Here is a 26829-nt window from a genome sequence, read left to right as displayed (position 1 = left end):
GTCTGAATGGAAGTCAATGAGGCATTTTTGAGAGAAATGAAATAATTAAAATAATTAAACAGGCATTTAATGGGTTAAAATCCTGCCAATGATTGAATGTTTGGTAGTTTGGAGTACGTGAGAAGTTGTTTATGTGATTCATGAAAAAAAAGTAGAAAAAGATATTGATGTATGATGATTTAATAGCAGTTGTTTTGGGCGTGTACATTTTTGCCACGAAGGTGTCCAGAGGTAGTATCTGACACTACGTAAAAATTAATAATGCAGTCAAATCAATTTTGTTGCTAATCTTTGACACATCCAAGACTCTAATAACCACCAAAGTTCCGTCCCTCTACTAATTATTATATTGAAAGAAATTCATTTTTTGTGTTTTTTTTTTAAGAGAAATTAAATAATTCAAATAATGAAACAGGCATTTAAAGGGTTAAAATCCTGAAAATTATTGGATGTTTGGTAGTTTTGAGCACGTTAGAAGTTGTTCAAGTGATTCATGGAAAAAAAAGTTTAATAAAATATTGATGTATGATGATTTAATAGCAGTTTCTATGAGCGTGTACATTTTTGCCACGAAGGGGTCCAGAGGGTGCAAAATGCATCACGAGAGTATACAAAACATGTAAGAGTAAACGACATTGGATTTCAAAAATTTGACTCAAAAGAAGACTTCTTGCAAAAATCCATGCCAAAAGCTGTAACACAGCTGAAATGAACACCAAATCAAAAAAAAAAGTCAGGAAAAATGTACAAAAATGCCCGAGGAGGGCACAAGGGTTAAGATGATTTGGACCTAGGAAAGCATAAAGGCCAACTGGAATAGTCGGGGGGGGGGGGGGGGGGGGAGTGTATAACATGCATAAAGGCCCATATCTAGAATCCTACCGGAGACATCATTGTCAAGTGGCTCGAACTGTAACCATTTGGCTACCAAAGCACTGAAGGCAAGGCAAGTTTATTTATATAGCACCTTTCAGTACGCGACAATTCAAAGTGCTTTACAAAATAAATAAAGACATTTAAGAATAAATACAGTAAAAGCACATTATATAATGGCATTTTACAACAGGCATTTAAAAGGCAAAGATAATAAGATAAACACAACAGTTATACAATACATGAATACAAAGCAAACTGCAGTGTGAATATGAGCAGTTCAATTAAAAGCAGCGGCAAAGAGATATGTTTTCAGTCTCGATTTGAAAATACTAAGAGTTTCTGCGGACGTGCACGATTCAGGCAGTTTGTTCCAGAGTGTCGGGGCATAATAGCTAAACGCCGCTTCTCCATGTTTTGTTCTTACTCTCGGAACCGAGAGCAGACCCGTTCCAGAAGACCTGAGACACCTTGATGGTTCATAATTATGCAGGAGATCGGTGATATACTTTGGTCCTAAACCATTTAGTGATTTTAAAAACTAGCAATAGAACTTTAAAATCAATTCTTTGGCCGACTGGAAGCCAGTGTAAAGATTTCAGGACCGGACTGATGTGATCCACTCTTTTAATATTAGTGAGGACTCGGCAGCAGCGTTCTGTATCAGCTGCAGCTTTCTGATGGATTTATTTTTATTTTTTTTATGAGCGGTTTAATTACTGCAGTTTTCAGGGCCTGTGGAAATACACCCGAGTGGAGAGACTTGTTTACTATATGAAGCAGATCTGAGGCCAAGCAATGAAAAACAGTTTTGAAAAATCCTGTTGGAATAATATCGAGGCAACAGGAGGAGGATTTCAGATGTTGAATAATGTCTTCCAGGTCTGTCGACGGTAGCAAACAAGGCACGCGAGTTGTTTTTATGTTTGGTAATGATGTCAGAGAAGAACGATTGTCGTGCCTTTTTTATTTCCTGATTATAGACGCAGAGTCTCTCTTTATATATTTCCAAGTGAACTTGGAGATTTATTTTTCTCCTCCTGCGTTCAGCTTTTCTGCACTCAGTTTTTGCTGTTCTCACGGTCATGGCTTTTCTCCATGGAGATATTTTCTTGCCAGATACTTCCTTTTTTTTAATGGGAGCAATGGCATCTATAACATTTGTTATTTTAGAATTAAAATGATCAACTAGCTCATTTACTGAGAAGTTAGCATGGGCAATTGAGGGAGAAAAGTTCTGAGCAAACATTTCCTGTGCATTTTCAGATAAGTGACGTTCAGTGGTTACCTCTTTCTTAACAATTGTATGGACGGGAATAGAGCTCTCTAAGAAAACACAGGAATGATCAGAGAGTGCAACATCAGTCACCACAAGCTTAGAGATGTTCAGACCCTTTGATACAATCAAGTCCAGGGTGAGCCCCTTATTATGCGTGGGCTCCGCCACATGCTGAGTCAGTCCATAGTTATCAAGAACACAAAACAGTTCTTTAGCCTCTCTGTCCTGGGGGTTGTCAACATGGATGTTAAAATCACCAACAATGACTAGACGGTCAAAGTCAATACACACTATAGACAGCAACTCGGTAAAATCTTCTAAAAAGTTTGCACAGTATTTGGGTGGTCTGTAGATGTTTAGGACATTTCAACAGAAGTGCCACATATTCAAAAGAAGCAAAGTTTCCATACATAGTCTGCTTGCATTGAAATAAGTCATTAAACAAAATAGCTACTCCACCCCCTTTCTTATGCAGTCTTGCCTGACTCGTAAAACTAAAGTTAGGAGGGGTTGATTCTATAAGAACAGCTGTGCTGTTGTTTTGGTCTAACCAAGTTTCAGTTAAAAACATAAAATCCAGATTGTGCTTGGTGATAAAATCATTGATTAAAAATGATTTACCTGCTAAAGACCTGACATTTAATAGAGCCAGTTTAAGTGTGTTCGATATACTATCACTCTTATTGTTTGTGATAGACCGTGGAGTGTGTGGAATAACTGTTAAATTCGATACATTTAAACAGATGCTTTTGGATTTTCTGTTTTTAACCTGAGTCAGCAACCTTCTGTGTATGTTGGTTATAACAGAAATGGATCGCTGCACTTGCATAGAAGCCTCTGGTCGTTGGGTGGCGCCAGAGAGCGAGATGGCAGGTGTCAGCGGCATCAGTGAAGAAAGATTGCTGGTCGAAAAGTTTCTAGCAGTGGAGACGGTGGCCTGAGATGACACTGCTGGAAAGGGGGGTGTGTGGGAATGGAGTGGGAATAGTCAGGGAGACGTCTGAACAGCGTGCTGCATGTTAGCCGCTAGCATGCGGCTACCCAACCTGCTGGGGTGGATCAGTGCCGAAGAGTGCGGGTCGGTCCCAAAATAAATTAAAATTTCAATAAAACCTAAATTGTGAGCTCTGCAGGCGGATTGGAGCCAAGTGTGGAGGCTGAGGATCCTACTGAAACGTCCTGCTCCGCGAGCCATCGTTGGGATCAGACCTGAAATAAAAACCGACTTTTCACAGCTCCGTAGAAGATTAAAAAGTTTTTCAAGATCATCTTTTGTCAGCTCCGACTGCTGGCGGGCTGTATCATTCCACCCAACGTGGACAATTAGTCGATTGACAGAGGACGGGAGTGAGTGCAGCAGCCCCGGGAGTTTATCCAGGATGACCGTGACATGTGGCTCCAGGGAGGCAGCGTGTGGCTGCATTGAAGAATCGGATGTTTCTGGTTATGGAATCCCCGATTATTAATGTGGTTGGGGACGAGGAGGTGCCGGTGATTGAGGATGTGGTGACCGAGCAGGAGAGTGTTGTGGTGTGACAGTAACAGCTGGGCTGGGAGAGGATTTCCTTGCCGGCTCAGAAAACGTCCCGAGTGTCTCAGCACGGCCTCTTTGAGGAGTTTATGACGTGAAGAGGAGGTCGCCAGACGGGATGAGGGACGCCGGCCGAGTTGACTCCACAGTGGCCTGGGAAGCAGCACAAACGCTGTCGGCTACCAGCGCAGAAGTTGCAGTGTCGGCAGGGTGCAGATCTGGACGGGTCGGTGCCGCGGGAGCATCAGCTGGATGGACCGGATCATCAGACAGGGTCGTGAAGCGGTTCTGAAGGCTTAGACGAGGCGGTGAAATCACCCCATTCAATAGGCTCCTGCGCACCACCTCAGACCACGACTGCTGATGGCCAGGTGTCGAGCAGTCGGAAGGCCGTGGACAGGTGGAAGGATCCCACAGAACTGTGTCATGGATAGTTGCAAGCTGTTTAGACTGCACCGATGCCACCTCCATGAGACCGGACACGAGAGAGTCTTTTTCTTTCAGCTCGTCAGAAAGCCGTCGGATGTCCTCCTTAAGGTCTGTTATCCGTGTATTAGCTCTTTGAAGTAGCACATAATCCTCAGGGTGTTTTGATGGCATTCTTGAGTGTGAAAACTGAAGCTATTGTATGCTTTCATGTTAGCTGTGTGTGTGTGGTTGTGAAGTTCTGCGTCACGTGGCCAAAACTGACCAATGAGGCTTTAAATGACACCTTAATGAATTTCACTAATAAGCCTGCACACGTTTTAAGTGCTTTTGCCTTTGAAACTTAGGAATTGTTCACGATATTGAATATCTATTGTTACAACCCGGCTCCTGGGCTGCAACAAAAAGCGGGGAGGCGAGACGAGGTGTAAGAATAACATAATAGTTTATTCTTAATAAACAGATAACTCCATGAAACCAGCAACAGGTCCCCGAGGCTGGCACGGAGAGAGAGCCCAGAGGAGTGAGAGCGCGATGTATCCGGCTTGGCTCCCCTTGTAGGCTTCCAGCAGGTGTAGCTCATCAGGCAATTGCCGGCCCCACAGCACCGGATCCTGTAACAGAGAGACCACGGAACGCCTAGTGGTGTGGAGGGGTCGTCACACTATATCTTTTGTTTATCTAATAGTCCATACTATATTTCCTTTGAACAATGTGCATGTGTGCATCTCTAGAGACAGGCAGCACTAGTGATGTGTGTTGTTGGATCATCTCAACAGACAGGAGCTTGGACAGTGTTGCATGGTTTGAGACACAGATACCGCCATCCCACAAATGGAAACTCCCATGAGGAATGACTGTGGAGATAAATGACCAGTAGAAAGTGACAGCACCACAGAAGAAGACCTCAGGCTGAGGAAACCTCAAACAAGGGAGGTGACAGAGAAGAAAGGCTCCCAGGCCAAGAATAGCCCGGGTGTAAAGAAGGTTTGCAGATGTATAAAGGACAGTATAGAGGAGGGGGGGGATACACCCTGTGAGCCACCTGAGGCTATTAGAGTGCTTTTCCTCGTACACTGAACTCTTTCACCCTTGTTCTCAGCTGATTGGCGGGCTCCACCATGCGCCCTGACAGCCAGTTTGTATGCGAGCAGGAGAACCATTAACTGACTCCCACCCCTCGGGAAAGGAGAAAGTGAAACTTGGGGTTCCCTTTTCCCTCTTTCTCTTTTTCGCATTTTCTAGGTTCAAAACTCACTTTTACATCCCCAGTATGTGACTTTTGCACGGCCTAGTTTTTGCAAGCAGTAATGGAAAAGTACATTTGACTTGGCATAAAGTAGGTGCAGGTACTATAATGAAATGTATTTTTCTTTGCTTTGTTCCCTAAATGAATGCTACATAACATTAGGGTTACCGACATGAAAGACTTCCAGGAAACTGCTCATTTCCACTGCTTTTAAAATCAACTTTAACATAGCTGTATAGACCTCGATGGAGTTGTGCTCATAAGCATGAACATATTTCGTTTTAAAGAGGACGTATTCTGCTCATGTTCAGGTTCACATCAGTATGTAGTGTCTCTACTGTGACATGTCTCCATGCTTTAATGTTCAGAAAGCTCTTTATTTGTCTCATACTGCCTGTGCTGCAGCACCTCTTTTCCCAGTCTGCTCTGATTGGTTGGCCAGCCGTGATTGGTCTAGATTCTAGTCTAGTTTTTCACGTACAATGTGTTGGAGCGCTAGTCAATAGAAGCGCGATTGTCACATAGTGATGTTATTAAATTACGTAGTAAAGTAAACAAAGGAGTCCAATGGAGGGGTTTCAGGCAGGGGGGAGAGAAACTCCCTCTGGAGGGAACACAGGGATGTATGCCTTTGCAGACCATTTACATGCACAGAAACCTATATAATACACTAAAGGAAAGGGAAGACCCAAAAGCAGAATAGGGACTCTTAATGTCCGATAAAGACAAAGTTAATCAAATGTGTATTTCTGCATATATCTTTTCCCAAAGGGTAGATACATTAGGTCATTTTGTAATCTGGGATTCATCAACTAATCCAGAATGAATCAAATCTAAAATAAAACTCAACCTTGTGTAGAATGTGTTTTTAAGATACACACACCATGGGAGTAAAAGCTTAGGAATGGACTTTTTAGGAAGAAAACAACAACAAAAAGAGCCTGGCACTCGCTCTCATTCCCCTTGTATCTGAACAATTGATCAGTCAATGTCGGGTTAAACCTTTTTCAAGCTGCTTCTGGTCCCTTAAAGCTGGCGCACGGTCCCAGTGTAAGCAGGTTAAAAGACATATTGGCCCCGCGCCCACCAGGCTGTGCCCCCGCCCCAGCTGAAAGAGTCCCAGCCTCCCAGCGCTCTTGTTTAGGACACCCACCTCGCCGCGTGCTGCATGTATAAACAAGCAGAGCCCAGCAGACGAATGGGTGTTAGTAGCATTAGGACCACAAATAAAAAGCTGAAATATATACTACTGTGCAAATCAGCATCAAATTCCATTGGCGATTATATTTCTGTTATATCTCATTTAACAAAGACTTCACTTTGTGGATTTGTTTCTTGTTTACTCATTTGCTTTATTTGTTCTGTTTGAAGTTTTCTCCCCAACACCCTGGGGCCTTTTTTTCATCTCGCCTTAAAAATGTATGAACTTGTTTCTCATGTTTTTAGTATACAGCAGCACAATTTCTCAGTTTTATAACATCTGTGAGTCAACACTGCAAACAACAAAAATAAGTGTTGAGAGGTAAAGTGGCCTGCGTAGTGTAGCGTCAAAACAAATTGCAAATATAAATGCTAAATGCAGCAGCTGCTGGACACTAACTCGCAGGAAGCCAGCAGGATAACAGAACAGTGTGGGAGTCGGATGGAGAGTTGCAGCAGTGATTTATTGATTGTATTTTAATTTCTTTGTTTGTGTTTGCCTTCTTACTATAATTCATACACACTCTACTACACTGCAACAGCAACGCCAGTATCTCTGTGAGGCTGTAATGAAAAAGAGCTTGAGGAAGAATAATAGGTTGATGTTCAAAATGTGTTAATGGGATTTTTTAGCAATTACAAGGAAGTGAATTACATATGGAGGTTTTATTGATTGGCATGCTGACATGTCTAGCGTTAAACTCCACCCTTTTCTGGTTCCAAAAAAACATGATGGCCATGGGCAAAACCCAAGATGGCGCCTGCCGAGATGCCCAACTCAAGGCTTTTATGGTAGTTCACAAACCAATTGGAGATACACTATATAGACAAAACTATTAGGCCACCTACACCTTACACCTACAGGAGCTTTTATGACATCCCATTCCAAATTCTTAGGCATTAATATGAAGTTGGTCCCCCCTTTGCAGCTACAACAGCTTCCACTCTTCTGGGAAGGTTTTCTACAAGATTTTGGAGTGTGTCTGTGGGAATGTTTGCCCATTCATCCAGAAGAGCATTTGTGAAGTCAGACACTGATTGCACTGGGGCACAGTCATGCTGGAACCCCAAACTGTTTCCACAAAGCTGGGAGCATAGAATTGTCCAAAATGACTTTGTAAGATGAAGCCTTAAGAATTGTTCACTGGAACTAACAACCCATAGCATTATCCCTCCTCCACCAAACTCTACCACAGTTGGCACAATGCAGTCCGGCAGGTAACGTTCTCCTGGCATTCGCCAAACCCAGACTCGTCCATCAGACTGCCAGATAGAGAAGCGTGATTGGTCACTCCACAGAACATGTTTCCACTGTTCCAGAGTCCAGTGCTTTACACCACTCCACCCGACGCTTGGCATTGTGCTTGGTGATGTAAGGCTTGATGCAGCTGCTCGGCCATGAAAACCCATGAAGCTCCACAGTTTGGTGCTGATATTAATGCCAGAGCTGGAACTCTGCAGTTATTGAGTCAGCAGAGCTTTGGCCACTTTTACGCACTCTGCGCCTCACCACTCAGCGACCCCGCTCTGTAACTTGACGTGGTCTGCCACTTCCTGGTTGAGTTGCTGTGGTTCCTAAACGTTTCCACTTTGCAATAATACCACTTTTGATCATTGAATATCTAGGAGAGAAGAAATGTCACAAACTGACTTACCACGTACGAATTCAGTGAGCTCTTTGGAACAACCCATTCTTTCACAAATGTTTGTAAAGGCAGACTGCATGGCTAGGTGCTTGATTGTATACACCTGTGGCCATGGGACTGAATGAAACACCTGCATTCAATGATTAAGAGGGGTGTCCCAATACTTTTGTCTTTATAGTGGGTGTTTCTCAATCGCGAGTACGCTTGCTTGGTAGCACATGTCTGCCGAGCATCTTGCTTCAGAAGCGAGTCAAGAATACTTCCTGGCATTCGGAAAACGAAGAGTGGAACACGCTAGCAAGTGTGCAGGTGTGCGTCATATGAGAGGCCCCGTCTTACATCTTCCGCCACAGATTTGGGGAAATTGGTCCGTGCGCAAAGCATTGTGGGGATTTTAAGACCGCGGAGTCTACTCATGTGCAGCCTCGATATTTCTCCAAACGGAGTACGCCGGGCTCGGTAGATTTCCAAGTATGCTGGAGATTGGAACAGTACTTCGGCGGCACTCGATGACGTAGTATGCTTGAAATAGTGGCTCTGAAGCAGCTTTACTCGCGATTGAGAAACACCCAGTGTATCATGCTGACTACATCTACTACTTAGGTACAGGCTATGTTTTTAGCAAGACACTCAACCCTCATCGCTCCTGATGGTCAGGCCTGCATCATTGTGATTGTGGGAAATGGTGAAAGAGAGACAACATTGAAAAGGGCCTTGGATAAAAGCGTGACGTAGTGCCATTAAATATCTTATAAAAGTGAATAAAGTTACTGTGTGCTTAGCATTTTCTGTATCTGCAATGACGTTTATATTTTGTCACATCTAAAGCTTCCACTCGCATCTACCTGTCAGTTTATTTGAGACACCACTTAAAGATATGAATTGCTACTGCTTGCACTGCTTACTTCCCCCTCCAGAATATATTCAAAACATGCCTTTCCTCTCCGCTTTCAAATGTTCTGATTCATGTTTTATGCCCCAACCATTTACAGCTCCAAAAATGTGTTAGAAGTATTTGATGTAATCTGCCAGAATTAAGGAGGCCATGAACCCCTCTTCAGGGGTTCATTTAGACAATAATGAACTGTCTTTACCACTGTACATCCACCACTGTGCACGGGTCTCGTGTCAAGTCAGGACAGCCCCTGGTGCAGGGAGCCGTGAGTAATGTCCGCCGTCACTGCCCCTCATGTGGACTATGGAAGAGATGCAGTGGTAATTTGTGTGCACCCATAATGCAGCACGGTGGTTAAATGGGAAAGGACCCATATTTCACATTTATCAACTGTTTACTGCAGCAGGTAGCGCTCGCTAGCCATCGCTAATCATATCCTGCCCCTCAGGCTACACCCTGATCACCTCTTTACCTCCGTCACTAGCTCTCTCCTCCTCGGTCACTCTCACCCTCCTTTTCAATCTTTCCTCCTCATTCTTTCCTTTTTTTTATATTCTTAGTGGATTTGATTTTTCCTTTCTGACCCCGCTCTGCTGAATCTCACAGCACACGCGCTTCTCAATTCCCTTTTTACTCCTTCTGGCCTCTAAGCTCCTCACCTTTTTTAGATTTCTTCTTGGGCTTTTTGTATCCTTCTGCATACCCCAGCTGTAGCCCTCCATCTTCCTCCTCTCCTTTCATCTGTTATCTTTGAGGCGTGGGACCATTGAACCCTCTCAGCACTCTCTGGAGAGGAGGCTGAGCTGAGAGAGGGTCCAGGCTTCAGTCATTCTTCAGCCGCACAGAGGAGTAAGGACAGTGAAGCAGTGAGATGATAAAAGGAATTGGGATAAGAGTCCAGGTTTACAGGACCACCTGCATGGTTAGGAAGATCTGAGGGGAGACGGGAGGAAACGGAAGGGTGGGGGTGATATGAGAAACAGCTCAGTGCACTGCAGAGACCACCTGCGAAAGTAAGGAGGGGTTATGGAGAGAAGGAGGTTATTGCTCACACAAAGAACTATACGGTCAAATACAAAACTATATGATACGATTTGGTACGGTCTGTTACGATGCAAGACTATTCGATAAGATTTGATTGGATACAATTATTATTATATCTCTTTATCGAAGGACCATGCATAAAATACAATCATTTTAAAAAGAGAAGAGATGCTATTTGCCAGCTACACACTTAACAATCAATACATATTTAAACATTTCATAATGCCTATCACACTAACTAATACAACAGATCAAATACAGATGTATACATTATAAATACTATTACATTTATCTATATAAATCTAATTGTATGACTCATTTAATACAACATCTCCATTAACAGTACATTTGGTATGATTCGATGCGCTATACGCTATCATTTTACACGATTGGATAAGAAAAACAATACGATTTGATACAAAACTATATGATGTGGTACGATACTATACGATTCCATACCGCTGTAGAACACTCCAGATTAAAAAAAACGGGAAGAATTCGCCACTCGCCCAAAGAGATTTAAGGTGGCAGAGCATATCAATTCTTTGTTTTTTCCTTTTGCATATATGTGACCTGCTCCATCGAAATCAGTCGCATTGACCGGAAGACACATTTTGAGTTGTATACACTGTTGGAAAGAGGAGATTCCTAGCTTTCTAATGGTATCAGGATTGTTGTTGTACTCCAAATATTAAGTGAAATATGTCACATTATATAATGACTGTCACCGAGTCGTCATTTTGAGAAAAAGGCCTTCAAAGTTTCCTCTTCCCTGGAATCCATCGATCTGATTGATTATTAGCAGAGCAAATGATCAAAATAGTCCGGAGGGAAGATATTTTCATTTGGATTACTGGTCTGGGGGAAGCTCGCGAGTGTGTGTGTATGTACGTGTGTGTGTGTTTGTGTAATTTTGCGTTTGTGTGTATTGTTTGTTTCCCGGGGAAAACACTCACGAGAAACACCGGCTGTTGTTATGCCTGCTGTGACGTTAAGTTACTCCGTTCTCCGCTTGTAATTATGCCGTTACAAGCTTCATAGTTGTATTTATCATCTGAATTTTCCGAAACAAGTTTAATATTCTGAAAGCCAAGACTTTGTTTATTTGAAATCAGATGAAAACAAACTGTAACGGACCCTGCCGTGTTATCTATGATTACTATACGCCTTACAGTCATAATGTCAGCCGGAGGGAGGGGGGGCGGCGCTGCGGAACAGCAGATTGCGAGTGAGAGCTGTCTTCTTCCCTTTACAAGCTTCAAACATGTATTTATCGTGTGATTTTGGAAATAAAAGTTTCATATTCTGAAAGCCAAGACTTTGTTTATTTAAAATCAAACAAAACACCCGAACCCTGGTTGCCCTTAGCTGTATAAAAAGAGCTGTCCATGTCTGCATTGTCCCATTTATGGAAGTATTTGAAATGATGACCGTGTTCTCATTTATATTCAAAGCTGAAGATTAGCCGATTGCCAAAACATAATAACAGGAGAGACTGTTCATTTGTATTCATGACGACAGTGACAGAAATGTAGCTTGTGTGTGTATTTATGTGTGTGTGTTGATTAATGATGTAAATGACCTGACATTGGAGGTCATTTTCCCTGTGCCACCTCAACACACCCAACAGCGGGAGAGGAAAATGCACCGTGGCAGTTAGCATGATGCTAATGAGATGATTGTACATGACCACTTAGCTGTTAGCTCCGCTGCTTTAATGAACTTTGATGGCAGTGATCAGGGTTGCACCAGAGTTAGATGTATTTGCTGGTGGGGTTATTCATCTTCTGTGTGTATTGTCTCAAAAACTTGCACCTGCAAACAGAATTACATTTGCGGAAAGATTTTAAAACGTCAACTTATTTATTTGTGTCTCTTCCAGGCGTTTCCTTCAACAGTGTTTACACTCAGATCTGGAGGGTGCTGCTACATCTCGCTGCAGACCCTTTTCCTGAAGTGTCAGATCTGGCCATGAAGGTCCTCAACAGCATCGCATACAAGGTACGGTGTGTTCTTTAGATGTGGTGCACTTTTAGTGGATGTATTAAAGATCAAATAACAATCAATGTGATGATTTTTGACTGTTAGTCATTTTTTAGGTGAGGGTCAACACATATTTTAGAGTGTAATAATCGACTTTTTGTCCCTGTTTCCGTATGTCAGCTCTTTTCACCACATGGTTATGCGGTGAAAAATATGTTTCCAGCGCACACACAACCACACACACACACAACCACACACACACACACACCATCCTTCCCGTAGCATTTTCTTTCTACAAAAGGCCATTACTTTTGTGCAAATGCAATTAAGGGCCAACGACTCCCCGAGGCTCGGCAGGTCAGAGCAAAGAGACTGCTGCAACTTAAGGAGCCATAATAACCACGGCAGTCCACCGCCCATCCCGACCCTCAGGCAGAGAGGCTCTAGTTTCCGAGCACCAACACCAATTTCCCCCTCACAGCGACACCTGCAATGAGACTTGCTACTGGACTGCAATAAAAAGCAACAGGACTTGATTCACAATCAAAGGCAATAAGACTTCTGTTCTACAGCTAGAGCTCTGTGCTGATTGTCTAACACCAGCTAACACTATTGTGTACCTGCAGACCTAGAGTCAGCTGAGCAAGCAGTGGTGTCATATTTATCAGAGTGTCTCCTCCAATAGACAATCTGCACCAACCCCTTACCTTCTGAGTCACCTTCACACGTCTGTTAATTGTAAGAGCTGAAGATGTAAGACTTCAATCACATTGCAAGCCAGACTCCAACGCTAAAAAATATTCCTTCCTAAAAATCTGAAAGCAAAAACATTACATTCCTAAGTTTTAAACCTGGAGTGTTTAATATATCGGAATCACTTACATAGACAACTGTTTGTACACAGCTTATCATTTTAATGCTCATCTTTCATAGACCTCAAAGACTTGCAAATGGCCTGCGATTGACTTTGACTTACTCTTAAGGACTTGCGACTTAACTTGGACTTGTCTACATTGATTTGAAATCAAGATTAAATTAGAGAAGGCTTGATTGAACAGGTCTTGAATGATCCAACACTTTTCTTTGACTTTGGACTTGATTTGAACTTGTATTTTATTTATGTATTTATTGTCTTGCCTTTTTTGACTGGAGACTTGACTTGACTATTTCACTTGGGACTTTAAATGTACTTGTCTTCTTTGCCTTGGGAATGAACCTGCAATGTTCTTTTTGAATGAAGACTTAACTTGTCTCCTTTGATGTGAGGCTTGACTTTGACTTGTCTTATGTGACCTGTTATTTGTCCTGTACTCCGACCTGTACTCCTCTTTTGTACTTGTTTCATTGACTTGAGACTTGACGTGTACTGGTTTACTTTGACTCAGACGTTTCCTGATTAGGTTGACTTTTCCTGATTTATATGATTTTTTTTTTATCTTACATGAGACTTTAATTTTTTCTCAATTCAAAATTGTATCTGATTTGTGCAAAATGTCATCTGACTGGGATGAGATCACACACTCATCGACTCCAGTTTTACTTCATTGTTAAGCTTCTTACAAAGTTTTCATGTTCTCTTTTCATGGCATGAATACGCTGAAGAGAAATTCTACATCTTGAGTCATTCTAGGACGCTCTGAATTTAGGATGGCATGCAGTCATATCAATCCCCAGAAAGAAGTCCGGTCAATTTAACATCAGCTGTGGCAAACAAAAAGATGAGTTTTCCGTCTGACACTCTTATCAGAAAACACAATGGAATACGTTTTGAATATCAATTTTGTATCTCTTCTCTGTATGCTAAAATAGAGGGAGAACAGTGTGACATTTGAAGAGAATGACAATTTAAGCACCTTTTTAAAGGCCTTACTTTCTGAAGTTAATGAGTTATCATAGATGGAGCACACATTATTTCTTGCAGAGAGCAGAGACAGTTTAATCAGAGCACATCCATCCCAAGTTCACAAGTGTTAACATCAGCCTAACTAGGAGATCCAGCTCTTTTAATTAGGTTTTTAAATGTCAAATGTTATTGATTTGGTACAAAATGAACAAGGTCAGCAGCTAATTAAAATGGACTTGCTCCTCCGATGATGAGAGCATTAAATGATTTGTAATAGCCACCTCTTGCTGCATGATTCTGGGGTGAAAAGCCTTGGGTCTTTTATTCTATCCTGACTCATCTGTGCTTCTTTAATAAGTCTGGCTTGCTGGATAAAAGAAGCTATATGCACTTGAAAAAAATGTTGAATGTCATTTTCATTCGACAAATATGGTGGCTGACAAGTGCAAATGTATTACAAAGGCCCAAAACATTTCCACTAGGAGAAACGCACTGCATTTTGAAGTCAACTACTTGACAAGATGTGCGCAGCATTTAGAAAACATTCACCAACTGGACGAAACAAGTGCAGCGTTTACTAAAAACGCTGCTAGTAGCTCAAAACACAATGGAAACGGGGACACTAAAAAGTGACGCACACAGCTAGCTTACAGCAGTTTCGCAATAATATTGGAAAGAATAATGCAAGCACATTGTTAAAATAAGCCAAAAATAACGTTATTTTAGGTTTCCATTGACAATGACATGTCATGTTCGCCAACTTTATTACCTCCAAATGTCAAAAATCCTTCGGCCCCAGCTGTGTGCGTCACTTTATTATCCCCGTTTCTGTTGTATTTGGAGCTTTTTGCTGCGTTTTGTTTATGCAACGATTTTAGTAAACGATGCGTGTGTTTGTCAAGTTGGTGAAGATGTTTCTCTATTTGCATGTGTTTTGGCACATTGGTGGTGTTTTTATTGCACCGCTTTTGAAAGTGCAGCACGTTTCTCCTAATGGAAATGTTTGAACACCTGTTGGCCACCGTAGGCGAGAGGAGATTTGAATCCCCCACCTGATGCAGCAGATATTTCCTCTCACACACCCCATGACACTCAACTTGACCACTTCCATGTCATCATCATACATCAAGGCGGTGCTTGGCACTTTCTGCACCAGCTAAACCTTTCAGAAGCACCTTCAATAATTGAACCGGAACATTCAGAGGTTTTTCTTGGCCGTCAACAGCTCTCACCCTTGCATCCTTGCAGAGCCTTTGCCTTTAGCGCTATCCACGCACTCTTTTTTTTTCATCGTCGACTAACATTCTCGCGAATTAATGATGGAGGAAGTGGGATGACACAGCAGAGTGTGGAGAGAGGCAGCTGTGAGAACCCATTACGCCACTTTCCTGCTAATGCGGGCCCTTTGCATATCACATGTTCTGGAAAGCTAGTCAGCAGATAAGGCGTGTTGCCTCCTGCGTTGTTTTGTAGCATGTTTGTTCACAACATGTTGATGATCTGCAAATGTGGAAGAATAATCCATGAACATTAATGAGTCAACTGATGAGCTCGCAAGTTTACATTCATACCAGCATCTGTTCAAACGTGTCTAGAATGTTCTTTTTCTTACAGAGATAGTTGGATGTTTTTTAAGTGGGGTTATATGAGGTACTTATCCATAGTCAGTGTATTTCCTGCTGTAGATGGTACTTTATAGGAACATACAGCAGTAGCAGCACGGAAGCAGCAAAATGTATTTTAGACGACTAAAAGAAAAACACGCTTCATTAAAACTACACAATATTTATCATATTGAACCACTTTACTCAAAGCCACTGTACTCCAAAGCAATGAAGTGAGGATGGATGAGGTAGTCAGTGTTTACATGCTAAACATGTCACTTCAAGTCAGAGTTGGACTTTTCCTCTATAATGGTGACAAATGGATCTAACATAACTATGATTGTTGCAACTATGGTAACATCATTTAAGAGTAATTTGACTAGGAGTGCACAATGATTTGAAATATGGGACTATATCCAAACAGCAGTAAGTGCAATACTTGTAAAAGCTAAATATCTGAGTGAAGCTGCAGAGAAAGTCCAAGCCGACAAACTTTCTATCGACTTATTGATACAAGATATATTTATCAATGATAATATGAATAATGTTTCAAAAAAGATTATTCCCTGTGATATTGCAAATCATATCGTAGTTGCAACAGAAGTCAAAAATAATCACAAGGTATTTTTTTCCAATTCATGCAGCCCCCAAATGTTGCCTCTCAACTCAGTGTTATTTGCTCTGTCTTCCACAAGGACATGTGTTCTGCACGGTCAATCACCTATTTGTCAATAGAATCTGATGGCTTTGGAAAGAGTGATGGTTTATCCTTGGAAAGGGCTGTCTGACAGCAAGGTAAAGGGTTGAAAATATCTTATTAATTAGGTGGGCCTTTTTTTTGAAGGTGGCTGATGCCTACTCTGCAGCAGTACATTGCTTAGCCCTGTGCAAATACAATCTGTTTCTCCAACTGCGAACACGTTTTCCAGTGGCCAAACAGTGGTACTTCCACTTCCGTGTCAGTCAGTGAGGTCATTCGGACAAAAAAAACGTTTCCATTGGCCTACAGTACATTGGGAATGACATGTCTGTAAATCAGTGGATACATTTTTTTAATGTCTAACAACTACCCATTAGGAACAGTTCTATAGCCCTTATTCACATCCTTAGGTCCTAAGAGTTATGCATGTGCTGAAAGCCAAATCTAGAGTTATTTTCCCTCTCCATTCATTTGACTGAGAAGAGAAAGTCCAGTTCTCTCTATACAAGAAAAGGTGACCACCTCCGTCTACTGCCTGTGGATAATACTTCATATAACACTTTCAAACATCCAAACTATCCTTTTAAGGCATGAAATACTCGATACTCTGACAAAATACAAGGTTGTTAATGGATGCACTCCAACATGTAATGCAGGAGAGGCTTGATAAACTCTGATCCACCCTGTAGCCTTGTGTTTTTAGTTTTTTTTAAGTTCTTTTTGTTTGAGCTTTTACTGGTTTCAAGCTGCACATGCAACCTCTTTCCAGCTCTTCAGGAGGATTAAAGCTGCAGTGTGAACTTCAGTTTTGCTGTTTAATGATCATGTCATTGTCTTTGCATGATGTCTGCCGTGCACTGCTGCATTCACACAGGCAGCTACCCGTCACCTTTCTGTCTAAAGTCATCAAGCTTTCCTCTGTTTGTCCCTTTTTACCATATTGATCTTGTGTTTGCTTGATTAGAAAAGGTACTTACGTTAGTGACTGAGCTATTTCCATAATAACCCTTTCAGCCGGCGTTACTGCCCTTTTTTACATTTCAAATTGCCTTTTAATGAAGCAGTAACAGCTAACCCTGGTAACTGATGTCTTCTCCCCGCCGCAAATGCAAAACAGTGGATTTAATGTGTGTAAACTTTGCATTAAAAACTTTTCTCTCTCCCCCTCAGCCTTTTAGACAAACAAAAGATACTCGATGCAATCGTGCAATTAGCATAGAAATGAAATCAGAGGTAGTAAAATGCATTTGCCTTTGTTAACTAGATTTACAGCGCTTTTCTCCACCTGGCTCGAGTAAACAACATCTCTGCTATTCATCAACGATGCTTTGCCTCTATTGTCTTTATTAGGTTTACTCCTCCCCTGTGAGAAGCCGTTAGACAACGCACAATGAGAAGTTATACTACCTGCTCCGTTTAATGACATCAAGTTTGAGGATTTTAGCCAAACTTTGCAAAATGGGAATTGAAATTTGATATTTTCATATGTTAAAATAGCAATATTTTGGTCACTGTAAGTTGGTCAACACTGGAAAGTATCCCAACATTTTTGAATTATACTAGAAGAAAATAAGAGATGTTTTAATGTCTGAGTGACATAAGGTGCATATATTTAAAATCTTTGGTGTAAGAAGTTATAACAAGGGTAAATGTCAGTCATCACTTTAAAATGGACTTCTTTCACTTCTCAAGAGCAGGTTATGTTGGAGATCAACTCAAAGAAATGCACTGCCTGCTGACCAATCAGAACATAAATAATATTACACTAATATGAAGAAGATTAAGACTATTAAGGCATTTTCCAGACTAAGGGAAACGCAGTTTAACCTGCCAAATGCAGTAAGGACCGCTGGCAATACATTGCATACTGATTGAATGTGTGAATGATCAGAATAAAACTGCCAATATAGGAAAGATTTGACTATAATTACATTTGCAGTAAGCCAGCTTACTTATTTTATGATCATAGACGTCACAGCAAGTAACCTGAGCAATGTAGAGCAATGCATACACTTATCATTCATATCACATCATATTTTCACTTATCTGTGTCAGCCTTTTGAGCCGCATGATGCGGTGCCACACCTCGTGCACAGTGTCGCAGACTGTGCATTGTAAGTGCTAATTTGCTACAGATGAATCACTTGCATGTATGCTGTGAAGGATTATAAGATAACTTTGAACTAAAGCACACACATTCACATTAGTGTATCGGACAGAATAACATGTTAAAGACGGAATAAATATAGCTTGCACATTAGATAATGCTTCAATGACCTTTTGATAAACCATCACCCTATTAGATATGAAAGTAAGCTGAATTTCATGTTAGTATAATAATGTTTGGGGATGAAAACAATATCCTTAACGCGATCATTTAAGCATTCACACAGTTGCACATGTAAGCCGTATGTTCTTTCTGCACTTACAGTAGGAGCTGCAGTAATGTTGCTCTCAGCATGGATTATGTATCTCACAAATGTACATGATTTAAATAATTTATTTAAACATTTTTCTAATATCAGTCAACTTTTCATCTTTGACATATGATGCTCTCCTGACAGTATGCTTCTCCATGTTTGTTTCTGGTTTAAATGTCGCCGGCCCCGCCTCTCTCATGTGAACGTGCTCATAACCTGAATGATAAACCCTGGGTTGACCTTTAGAGATATGCAGGGTGTGTTGAGCTGGTTTCAGACCACAGGTGTCTCTCGTGAGAATTAAAACTCACTTTCTTTGTCCCCAGGCGACCATGAACGCTCGGCCCCAGAGGATCCTGGACTCGGGCTCTCTCACCCAGTCGGCCCCCGCCAGCCCCACCAGCAAGGGCACACACATCCACCAGGCCGGGTGAGAGAACAGCTAACACACACACACACACACACAGAAACATTACCACAATAAAGCCTGAAACAAATGCATCCAGCAGCCTTCCTTCCAGCAGGACTGAGACACAGAGTGAGGAACCTACATTTGAAGAATACTAAAACCACTTCAAATGTCTCGTTTTGTTTTCATGACAAAAACTAGTACGTAGTTCAAGGCTGGTAACAAAGCAAGGAGTCACACACACAGCATTCATTACATTTCATAAGATATGTTGTTATGTGGTCTGTGCCTGAACAAGAACAGACAGGGAAAGGTTATACAAGTAATGACATAATAATGACGCTAAACCCTGGATATAGATATTATATGATGAATATGAAATATAAAACAGTCGTTTTCCATACTTGTTTCTGTTGACACTAAAGCTACGTTCACACTCTGAATCACAAATCCTTTATGTCCCACAGAGGGGACTTTTACAGCGTCAAAGTTAAGGAACAATGCAGATTAAAATGCTAGATTAAATAAGTAAACTAACCTATTCAATAAAAAGGCCAGCACGCATTGATAAAATCCAAATAAAATGTTTAGAGGTCCTCATCCAAGGTGAAATAAAATGAGTAGCAGAATTATAAAAGTAAATTAACATAACAAAATATGTTATGAAGCAGCCAGAAGTACATCACTAAATTGTAATGAAAAATAACAAATCGAATGCAATCTGAGGGGGATATATGAAGCCAGATTAGAGGGTTAGCGAGGTATGTTGAACCTAAAGCCAGAGTTTTCCGTACTTCAAAGGTGGTTTAACCCGGCTAAATCGCCATGCCAACTTACACTGCATACATTACCTGCTTTAAGCTTGAAGTCATCAAACACCGCCGATCAACTAGTTCCTTTTAAAAGCGTCACTTTATAGTCAGTCTGTGAGAGGTAAATATTATACATGATACAGTTACAGTAGCACATACTGTATGCAATGCACTAGTTTTTTTTTATCAGTGGCAATCTATGCAGGACATCAGAACAATATATTATTCATCAGTATGAAGTTCACTTGCAGATAAAATGTGGTATAATTCCTTCAATTTTCACCACTTGGAATATGTTTTTCTGACATATTCTTATTTGCTAAGGTCCGTTTTACACTTCATTTCACTTTGATTTAATATGTCCGACCTAAATGCAATTTTAAATATCTATAGATTAAATCTGTGGCACCATGCTTAAAGATTAAGAGCTGTAGAATGTGCAGTTGTCACATTTGAAATGAACAGGAAGCACAGATTGCATTGAGTGGTAAATTAAACATGTTCGTCATGATATTACATGATTAATACATTTCTTCCAATTGTCATCTCTTATTTGAAGTAACATGCTGGCTTAAGCCGTGATTTATTTGTGTAACCTTATAAGGCGGAATAAGGCGGAGACTGCTCCCTTTCATGCGGTTTATTAGTCATATGACGCTCTAAACGTTTTATGTTAGCGGCTCAGAGCCCAAGGAGGAAAGTCTGAGATCACATAGATACCAGCTTCATGGTCCCTGTCAACTCTGATCAGGATTTTTAGTTTTGCTGAGCCAGCTTAGTCAAAGAAAGTATACCCCCCTGGTCTTTACAACTCTCAATTCCACACAAATCTGAGAAATAGTGCATTACTGCTAGTGTGAACTTATCTTTAGACATGAAAGGTGAGGCTGATGGGCTCTAACTTCCTGTCCTTACATTAAAGTCTCTGCTCCTCCAGTGGCTCCCCCCCCATGCCCAGCACCAGCAGCTCCAGTCTGACCAACGAGGTTCCCAAACCCCCGGCCAGAGAGCCCCCGGCCACACGGCCCCCCTACACCCCCACCCTGGGAGGGCAGGCGCCCCACTCCCACCAGTTCCCCCGCACCCGCAAGATGTTTGACAAGGGACCGGAGCAGGTAGGGGCCGCACCAGTCTGTTTTTTTGTTGTTGTTTAGTTTAACTCTTTGAACTGTGGGAAAATGTGTGTGTGTGTGTGTGTGTGTGTGTGTGTGTGTGTGTAGGGAGGGGAGGATGGTGACGAGCCGTGCCACAGGAACTACATCAGCGCCTCCCTGCAGACGGGCCTCTGTGATTGGAGCGCCAAGTACTTCGCTCAGCCCGTCATGAAGGTACTGTCCTCTCTTTTCTTCTTTTCACTCTGTCCCATCTGTGTGTCTGTGTGTCTGATTCAACAATAGGCCACAAAGTCATGCTTTTATCATTTTGAAACATGTGTGAGGGGGGGGGCTGTGGCTCAGGAGTTCGATGGTAATCCTCCAATCAGAGGGTCAGTTGTTACATTAGGCGCGTTCACACCGCAGTACTTTTCCCACTTTAGTTCCGATATAGTTCCGAAATGTTGCGTTCACACCAAAAAGAGCCGCAACTAAAATTAGTTAATGAGAACCTTTTTACCCCCTTTTCCGTCCCTGCTAGAGAGCAGGTACTTTCGTGGGAGAAAAAGGTTCCTATGTCTGATTGGCTGGGGGGATTGCAAACCACGCCCCGTAAAACTCCCAAAAAGTTTTGTGAAGCCGCCATTTTATTATCCTCGCATTAGCATTATTAGCATTAGCCCAGCGCAGAAACGCAGAGAGACTAACTTATGGCAACACAAAAGAAAACATGGGAGCGGTGGAGATGAGGAGGTGTCGGCGTTCTGGCGATTTACTCGGAAGGCTTCAGTAGAAGCTGCTGGAGTCCCAGCAGCTTCTACTGAAGCCAGTCCCCAACTCCGGGGACTTCCGGCCGGGGACTTCGGGTGGCAGTATACGCCGTGAAGTTGTTTGCGGCCTGCCAGTAAACCCAAAGCAGAAGAAGAAGAAGTGACGTCAGCGGCTTCATTTGCCTAATCCTCCCTCAGGGACTTATTCCAGTGTGAACGCGATCTGTACTTAGTTCATGAGAACTAAAGAGTTCTCATGAACTAAGTTCTGATGAACCTTTGTGGGAAAAGTACTGCGGTGTGAAAGCGCCTCATGTGTCCTTGGGCAAGATACTGAAACTTACCCCAAATTGCTCCCAATGGCATGGCCAACTGTTTGAGTGTCTTTTTCTGGCAGCCTCTGCATGAATGTGTTAATTCTGACTCCTTTTGAGGGGTCGTTAGTCCTGGACAAGCGCTTTATAAAATGCATTTGACAATTGCAGTCCAGTCCAACGTACTGCTTTAAAGAAATGCAGACATTTCTACACACAATAAAATAGACCAAAAAAAAGGTCCATCTTACTTTAATCACTCATTCAAAAACAATTTTTTTATTCCTCCAACATAAAAACTAGTGATTCAAAAGCAGCTTAGATGGGTTGCTAAGCAACAAAGAATTACTATGACAGGTTTTCAGTTTTCACATAAATATTGATGTGGAGTGGTGTCATAGGTCCACGTTAGTGAGGCATTTTACAATGCAGCAGAGCCCGAGCCATCTGAGGACAGGCGCATGTGAAGTATTTTGGAAAGTAATGAAGTCCTATGGACCACAGCGGGCCGGGTCCCCCCCCCACTGTGAGGAAGCACCTGCTGCTGCAGCTACACGCTTCTCCTGAATAACTGAGCACCCCTGCTCCATAACTTAATGTCCTCCTGAGGAGAATTTCAGATTAAAAGAAGAGCTTTTGACCGTGCACAGTAGTCGCTGCCGAATTTTGTAAAATGAAATTAGGCTTCCGTCTGTTTGAACAGCCTCAACATGCCGTCCTCCCCTGGGGGGTAAAACAAATCAGCACATTATGTTGAGGTTAACCGAAGAAGAAGGGAATTATTTCAGAAAGAGTTAATAATGAGGGTCAGCTAGAGGAGAGTTTTGAGGGTAGAATAGGAATTGTATAAGAAATTGATGTGAGCACGGGAGACAGAGCAGCTGATACAGAGAGAAAAGTAGATTCACTTGTAATAAAATATTTACAACTCAAAGACATTTAGGGCAAGAAGAGGGACGGAGGATGTAGAGAGAACGCAGAAAGAAAAGTAATACATGAAAAGAAGAGAATACACGGAGGGCGAGGAGGAAGAACAGAGGTGTTGGAGGTAAAAAACAGAGAAACGTGTCTGAGCGTGGCGAGTAAAAGGAAGATGGAGCCAGAAGAGGCAACAAAAGGTGATAAAAGCACAGAGATGATTGGATGGGACTAGTAAGTGAAAGAGGAGGAGAGGAGTTTGCCGTAGCGCGAATCAGAATGCTGCGTTTGCAAAATGTTGAGTGCTGCCATAAAACTCCACTCCATTACAAAGGGGTGTGTGTGTGTGTGTGTGTGTGTGTGTGTGTGTGTGTGTGTGTGTGTGTGTGTGTGTGTGTGTGTGTGTGTTATATCTTGCAACATGTTGCAAGAAACAGCGTCTGAGGGCTTCTTAACGTTTAACAAACAGGAAGAAACTCAGCTATCAGACAATATTAACCATTTGTAGCTAAACGAAACACAAGGGTAATAACAGGCCTCTGAATTAGCCCTGAGCGAAAAAATGCTAACGCACTTAGCACAGAACTCACGGTAGAAATACTTTATTACTTTTCGGATCTGCACAAACAAGATATCAGATTAAAGCTGAGATTCCACAAACCTGCGGCAGGGGAAGCAAACCCACACAACACACAACGTAGCTTTACGGGACCAAAACGGAAAATAAGTCTTACCGTTGCTGTTTTCTGATCAAAAGTTATGTTCAATGGCATTAAAACGCATAAAACGTTGCTGAAGGTTAATCCAATGGTTAATCCAATGTGTCTGTGTCACTTTGAAATGATTACTGATAATCCATCGTCATATTTAAGGCAAAAACTGAGTTTTCATATATAGCTGCTATGATAGCTACGAGAGTGTATGACAGCTTCCGGTTTTGGGCATTCTGGCTGCGCATCACTCTATTCACCAATGGGTAATGTTTAGATGGATTTTAGGAACTTCCCCTCGATTCTATTGGCTCTAACGGTTAAAAAGAGGTGTCATTCATCAAAATCGACCGAAGGGGGCCAGAGATATGGAAAATCCACCCAAATGACCCCAGAAGTGGGTTTTTTTCTTCTAAATCTCTCTATAAAGGTCAAATTTCACTTGTTTTGCATCAATCTTGATACAGGGTACTTATTATATGTTATAGTTTGGATTCCTAAAGCTTTTAGTCTACTTATCCCATTATTCAAGGGTGGTTTTCACTATAAGTAATGTTTTTTTTTGACGGACACTATCATTTACATTTTTTTACTATGTTCAATCTGAATTTACTTGAAAATAAAAAACATCTATATTGATTCTGACTTGTCTACATCCAACTCACAGGTGTATCATTGCTTTGAGAAAAAAGATTATTAATTTACCCCTTTTAGAAGTGAAGAAATAGTCATTTGTTCTGGGCATGTCACTTTCGAGCCTGAGACCTGAAAAACAGGCTTGGGGCTTAACAGGTTAAAAAGCACACACTGGAACCAGCATTTAAAATCACACACACTGCAGCAGCTTTTTTCTGTTGTTCACCCTCTGTTTTCCTTTATTCATCTGTCAAATATGCACACTAATAGCAAAGGCCTAGTTTTTAATGTACAATTGTAATATTTGAAAAATGACAGATCAGCTTCATATTACACTCTGCATATTGAATGTCATGTTAAAGAAGGGAGTCATTAAACTGAAGGCTGGACTAAATCTGTGGAGGCCATTCTGTTACATAAGACTTAATGTCATAACTTTTTTAATTCCCTCTGCTCAACAGATGTGATTGCATAAAGTGAACTTGATTACTTGAGTCATTTAAAGTATATGCATAAGCTTCACTTAACTTTGTACTTACAGTAGCTAAGTATTCGGGCCTGTAGGGTGATGAGACAACTTGATCACTTTTGTATTAGCAATGATCCAAATGGTGCAGTCTTAGAAGAAAAGTGTGGGCTGATTCTGAGCTGTAGAGGAATAGTTTAGAAAAACTGTTTAAAGGTACTGTCTTAGGAAACTGCCCTATTTTAACATTGACAAAACCATGATGATCATGTTTTATCGTGCTTTTATCGAGTCAATTCTGTCTTTTTCACTAATGTCATGGTTTGGTAATCTGACTTTAAAGAGCAGAAAGTCTCTGAGTCAGATCGTAAAGTGGTCCAGCAGACTGATTGGTGAGCCACAGCTAAACCTGGAGACCCTGTACCTCAGGCAGTTATCCAGCTCCATATTAGATGATGACTCCCACCCTCTGCACTCAGAATTTAAGCTTCTTCCTTCGGGCCGGAGGTTAGTTGTCCCAAAGAGTAGAACGAAGCGGTATAAAAACTGTTTTATCCCAGCAGCTATTGCACAAATGAACACATCACAGGAGCGTCACACAGATTTTTTTATTTTTATTATTTATTTATTTATTTAATTATGAATTTTGAATGTCCATGTTTGTACTAGTGTTTTCCTTCTTAAATGTTTTGGAAATATTTTGAGATTTGACGGAGCAGGGTGTACTTGTGCTTTTTACTAGTCCTTTTATTAGAGATGCGTTTGTTTTTAGAGTGTGTCAGGATGGATCCCTTATCTTTTTCTCTGCAAACAAAATCTACCTACGGGTACAAATAAAGAACCTGAACCTGAAGGGTTGCTTACACAATTTATTTCTGAGAACAAAATTAGAAAATCTCTGTGTTCAGTATTGAGTATTTGGCCTAGCTTAGCATAAGGTCAGACTGGAATGCATCACACCATTTCTTTCAGGAAACAACATAAGAATATCTATATCAATGTTTTTGTTATGTATTGAGCTGAGCAGTTGTGCAGGGCGGTGGTGGCGAAGTCCATAGGGACTTGGCTTGGCAACTGGAAGGTCACCAGTTTGAGTCCCGGCAAGACCAAGTGCTACCGAGGTGTCCCTGAGCAAGGCACCGTTCCCTACACTGCTCCCCGGGCGCCGTCCACGGCAGCACACTGCTCCTAACACTAGGATGGGTCAAATGCAGAGGAACAATTTCGTTACATAGTACCTGTACTGTGAAATGACGATAAGAGAATAAAAAAAATTTAAATTAAAAAAAAGTTAGCCTAGCTTAGTCTAAAGTGTAGACTAGAATGAAACAGTACGGGGAAATTGGCGCAACCATATTTTCAGAGGAAATAAATAACAATATCAGGTTACATCTTGTTTACATTTGTTATGTATTGAGATGGACTGGTTAGCCTAGCTTAGCGTAAAGAATACACTACACATTTTGTGAGATTTCGTACACATTTCATTGACAACAAAATTAGAAGGTCAATATTAATCTTGTCTCTGTGTTAAGTAGACAGATGGACTGGCTAGACTAACTTAGCAATAAGACTAGAAGTACAGAACTAAGCTAACATATACATACAAATATATATGCGTGTTATCATATTTAAAAACTGCCTCTGCATTTGATTACTAGATGTTTTAGTAACGTAAAAAATGTACTTGATATATATGCATTTATGTACTGTGGACAGTAAAATACTTACACTCATATTTCCCTATTTTATTATAACATAAATCCCATATATCTGTAAGAATAAGAAACCATTATATCTCACCAATCAAAGATCCCATTTTAAGACAGTTCCTAAATTATATCAGCAAGGAAACCTTTAGTTGTATTTAAATCTGCTTTATTCCTAATGACACACTGTTCTTATCACTCTAAACAAGAAATCCTTTCAGAAATGCACTTGACTTTTGAGCAGGTACTTCAGATAACCACCTCCAGTGTTGAGTTTATCATCCAGAGAAGAGTTCTG

The 26829-nt window shown here is 41.3% G+C and overlaps 1 protein-coding gene across 5 annotated transcripts in view; it reads left to right on the top strand.

Annotated features, from left to right (window-relative positions):
- Positions 1-26829, top strand: part of rptor (regulatory associated protein of MTOR, complex 1) — a 219666-nt gene that overhangs the window by 161556 nt on the left and 31281 nt on the right. For 3 of the 5 annotated variants that reach the window (XM_034130259.1, XM_034130250.1, XM_034130232.1), the window contains 4 exons: positions 12026-12144; positions 19020-19123; positions 20837-21029; positions 21135-21242. In XM_034130259.1, the coding sequence (XP_033986150.1) occupies positions 12026-12144; positions 19020-19123; positions 20837-21029; positions 21135-21242 (524 nt within the window). The remainder of the gene's footprint in view (positions 1-12025; positions 12145-19019; positions 19124-20836; positions 21030-21134; positions 21243-26829) is intronic. The other 2 variants (XM_034130268.1, XM_034130240.1) reach the window with 1 other exon arrangement.

Source organism: Trematomus bernacchii, unplaced genomic scaffold, assembly GCF_902827165.1.
Source record: "Trematomus bernacchii unplaced genomic scaffold, fTreBer1.1, whole genome shotgun sequence".
Classification (NCBI taxonomy): domain Eukaryota; kingdom Metazoa; phylum Chordata; class Actinopteri; order Perciformes; family Nototheniidae; genus Trematomus; species Trematomus bernacchii.
Note: the sequence above shows the minus strand (reverse complement) of the source record. Positions and strands in the feature narration are given on the sequence as shown.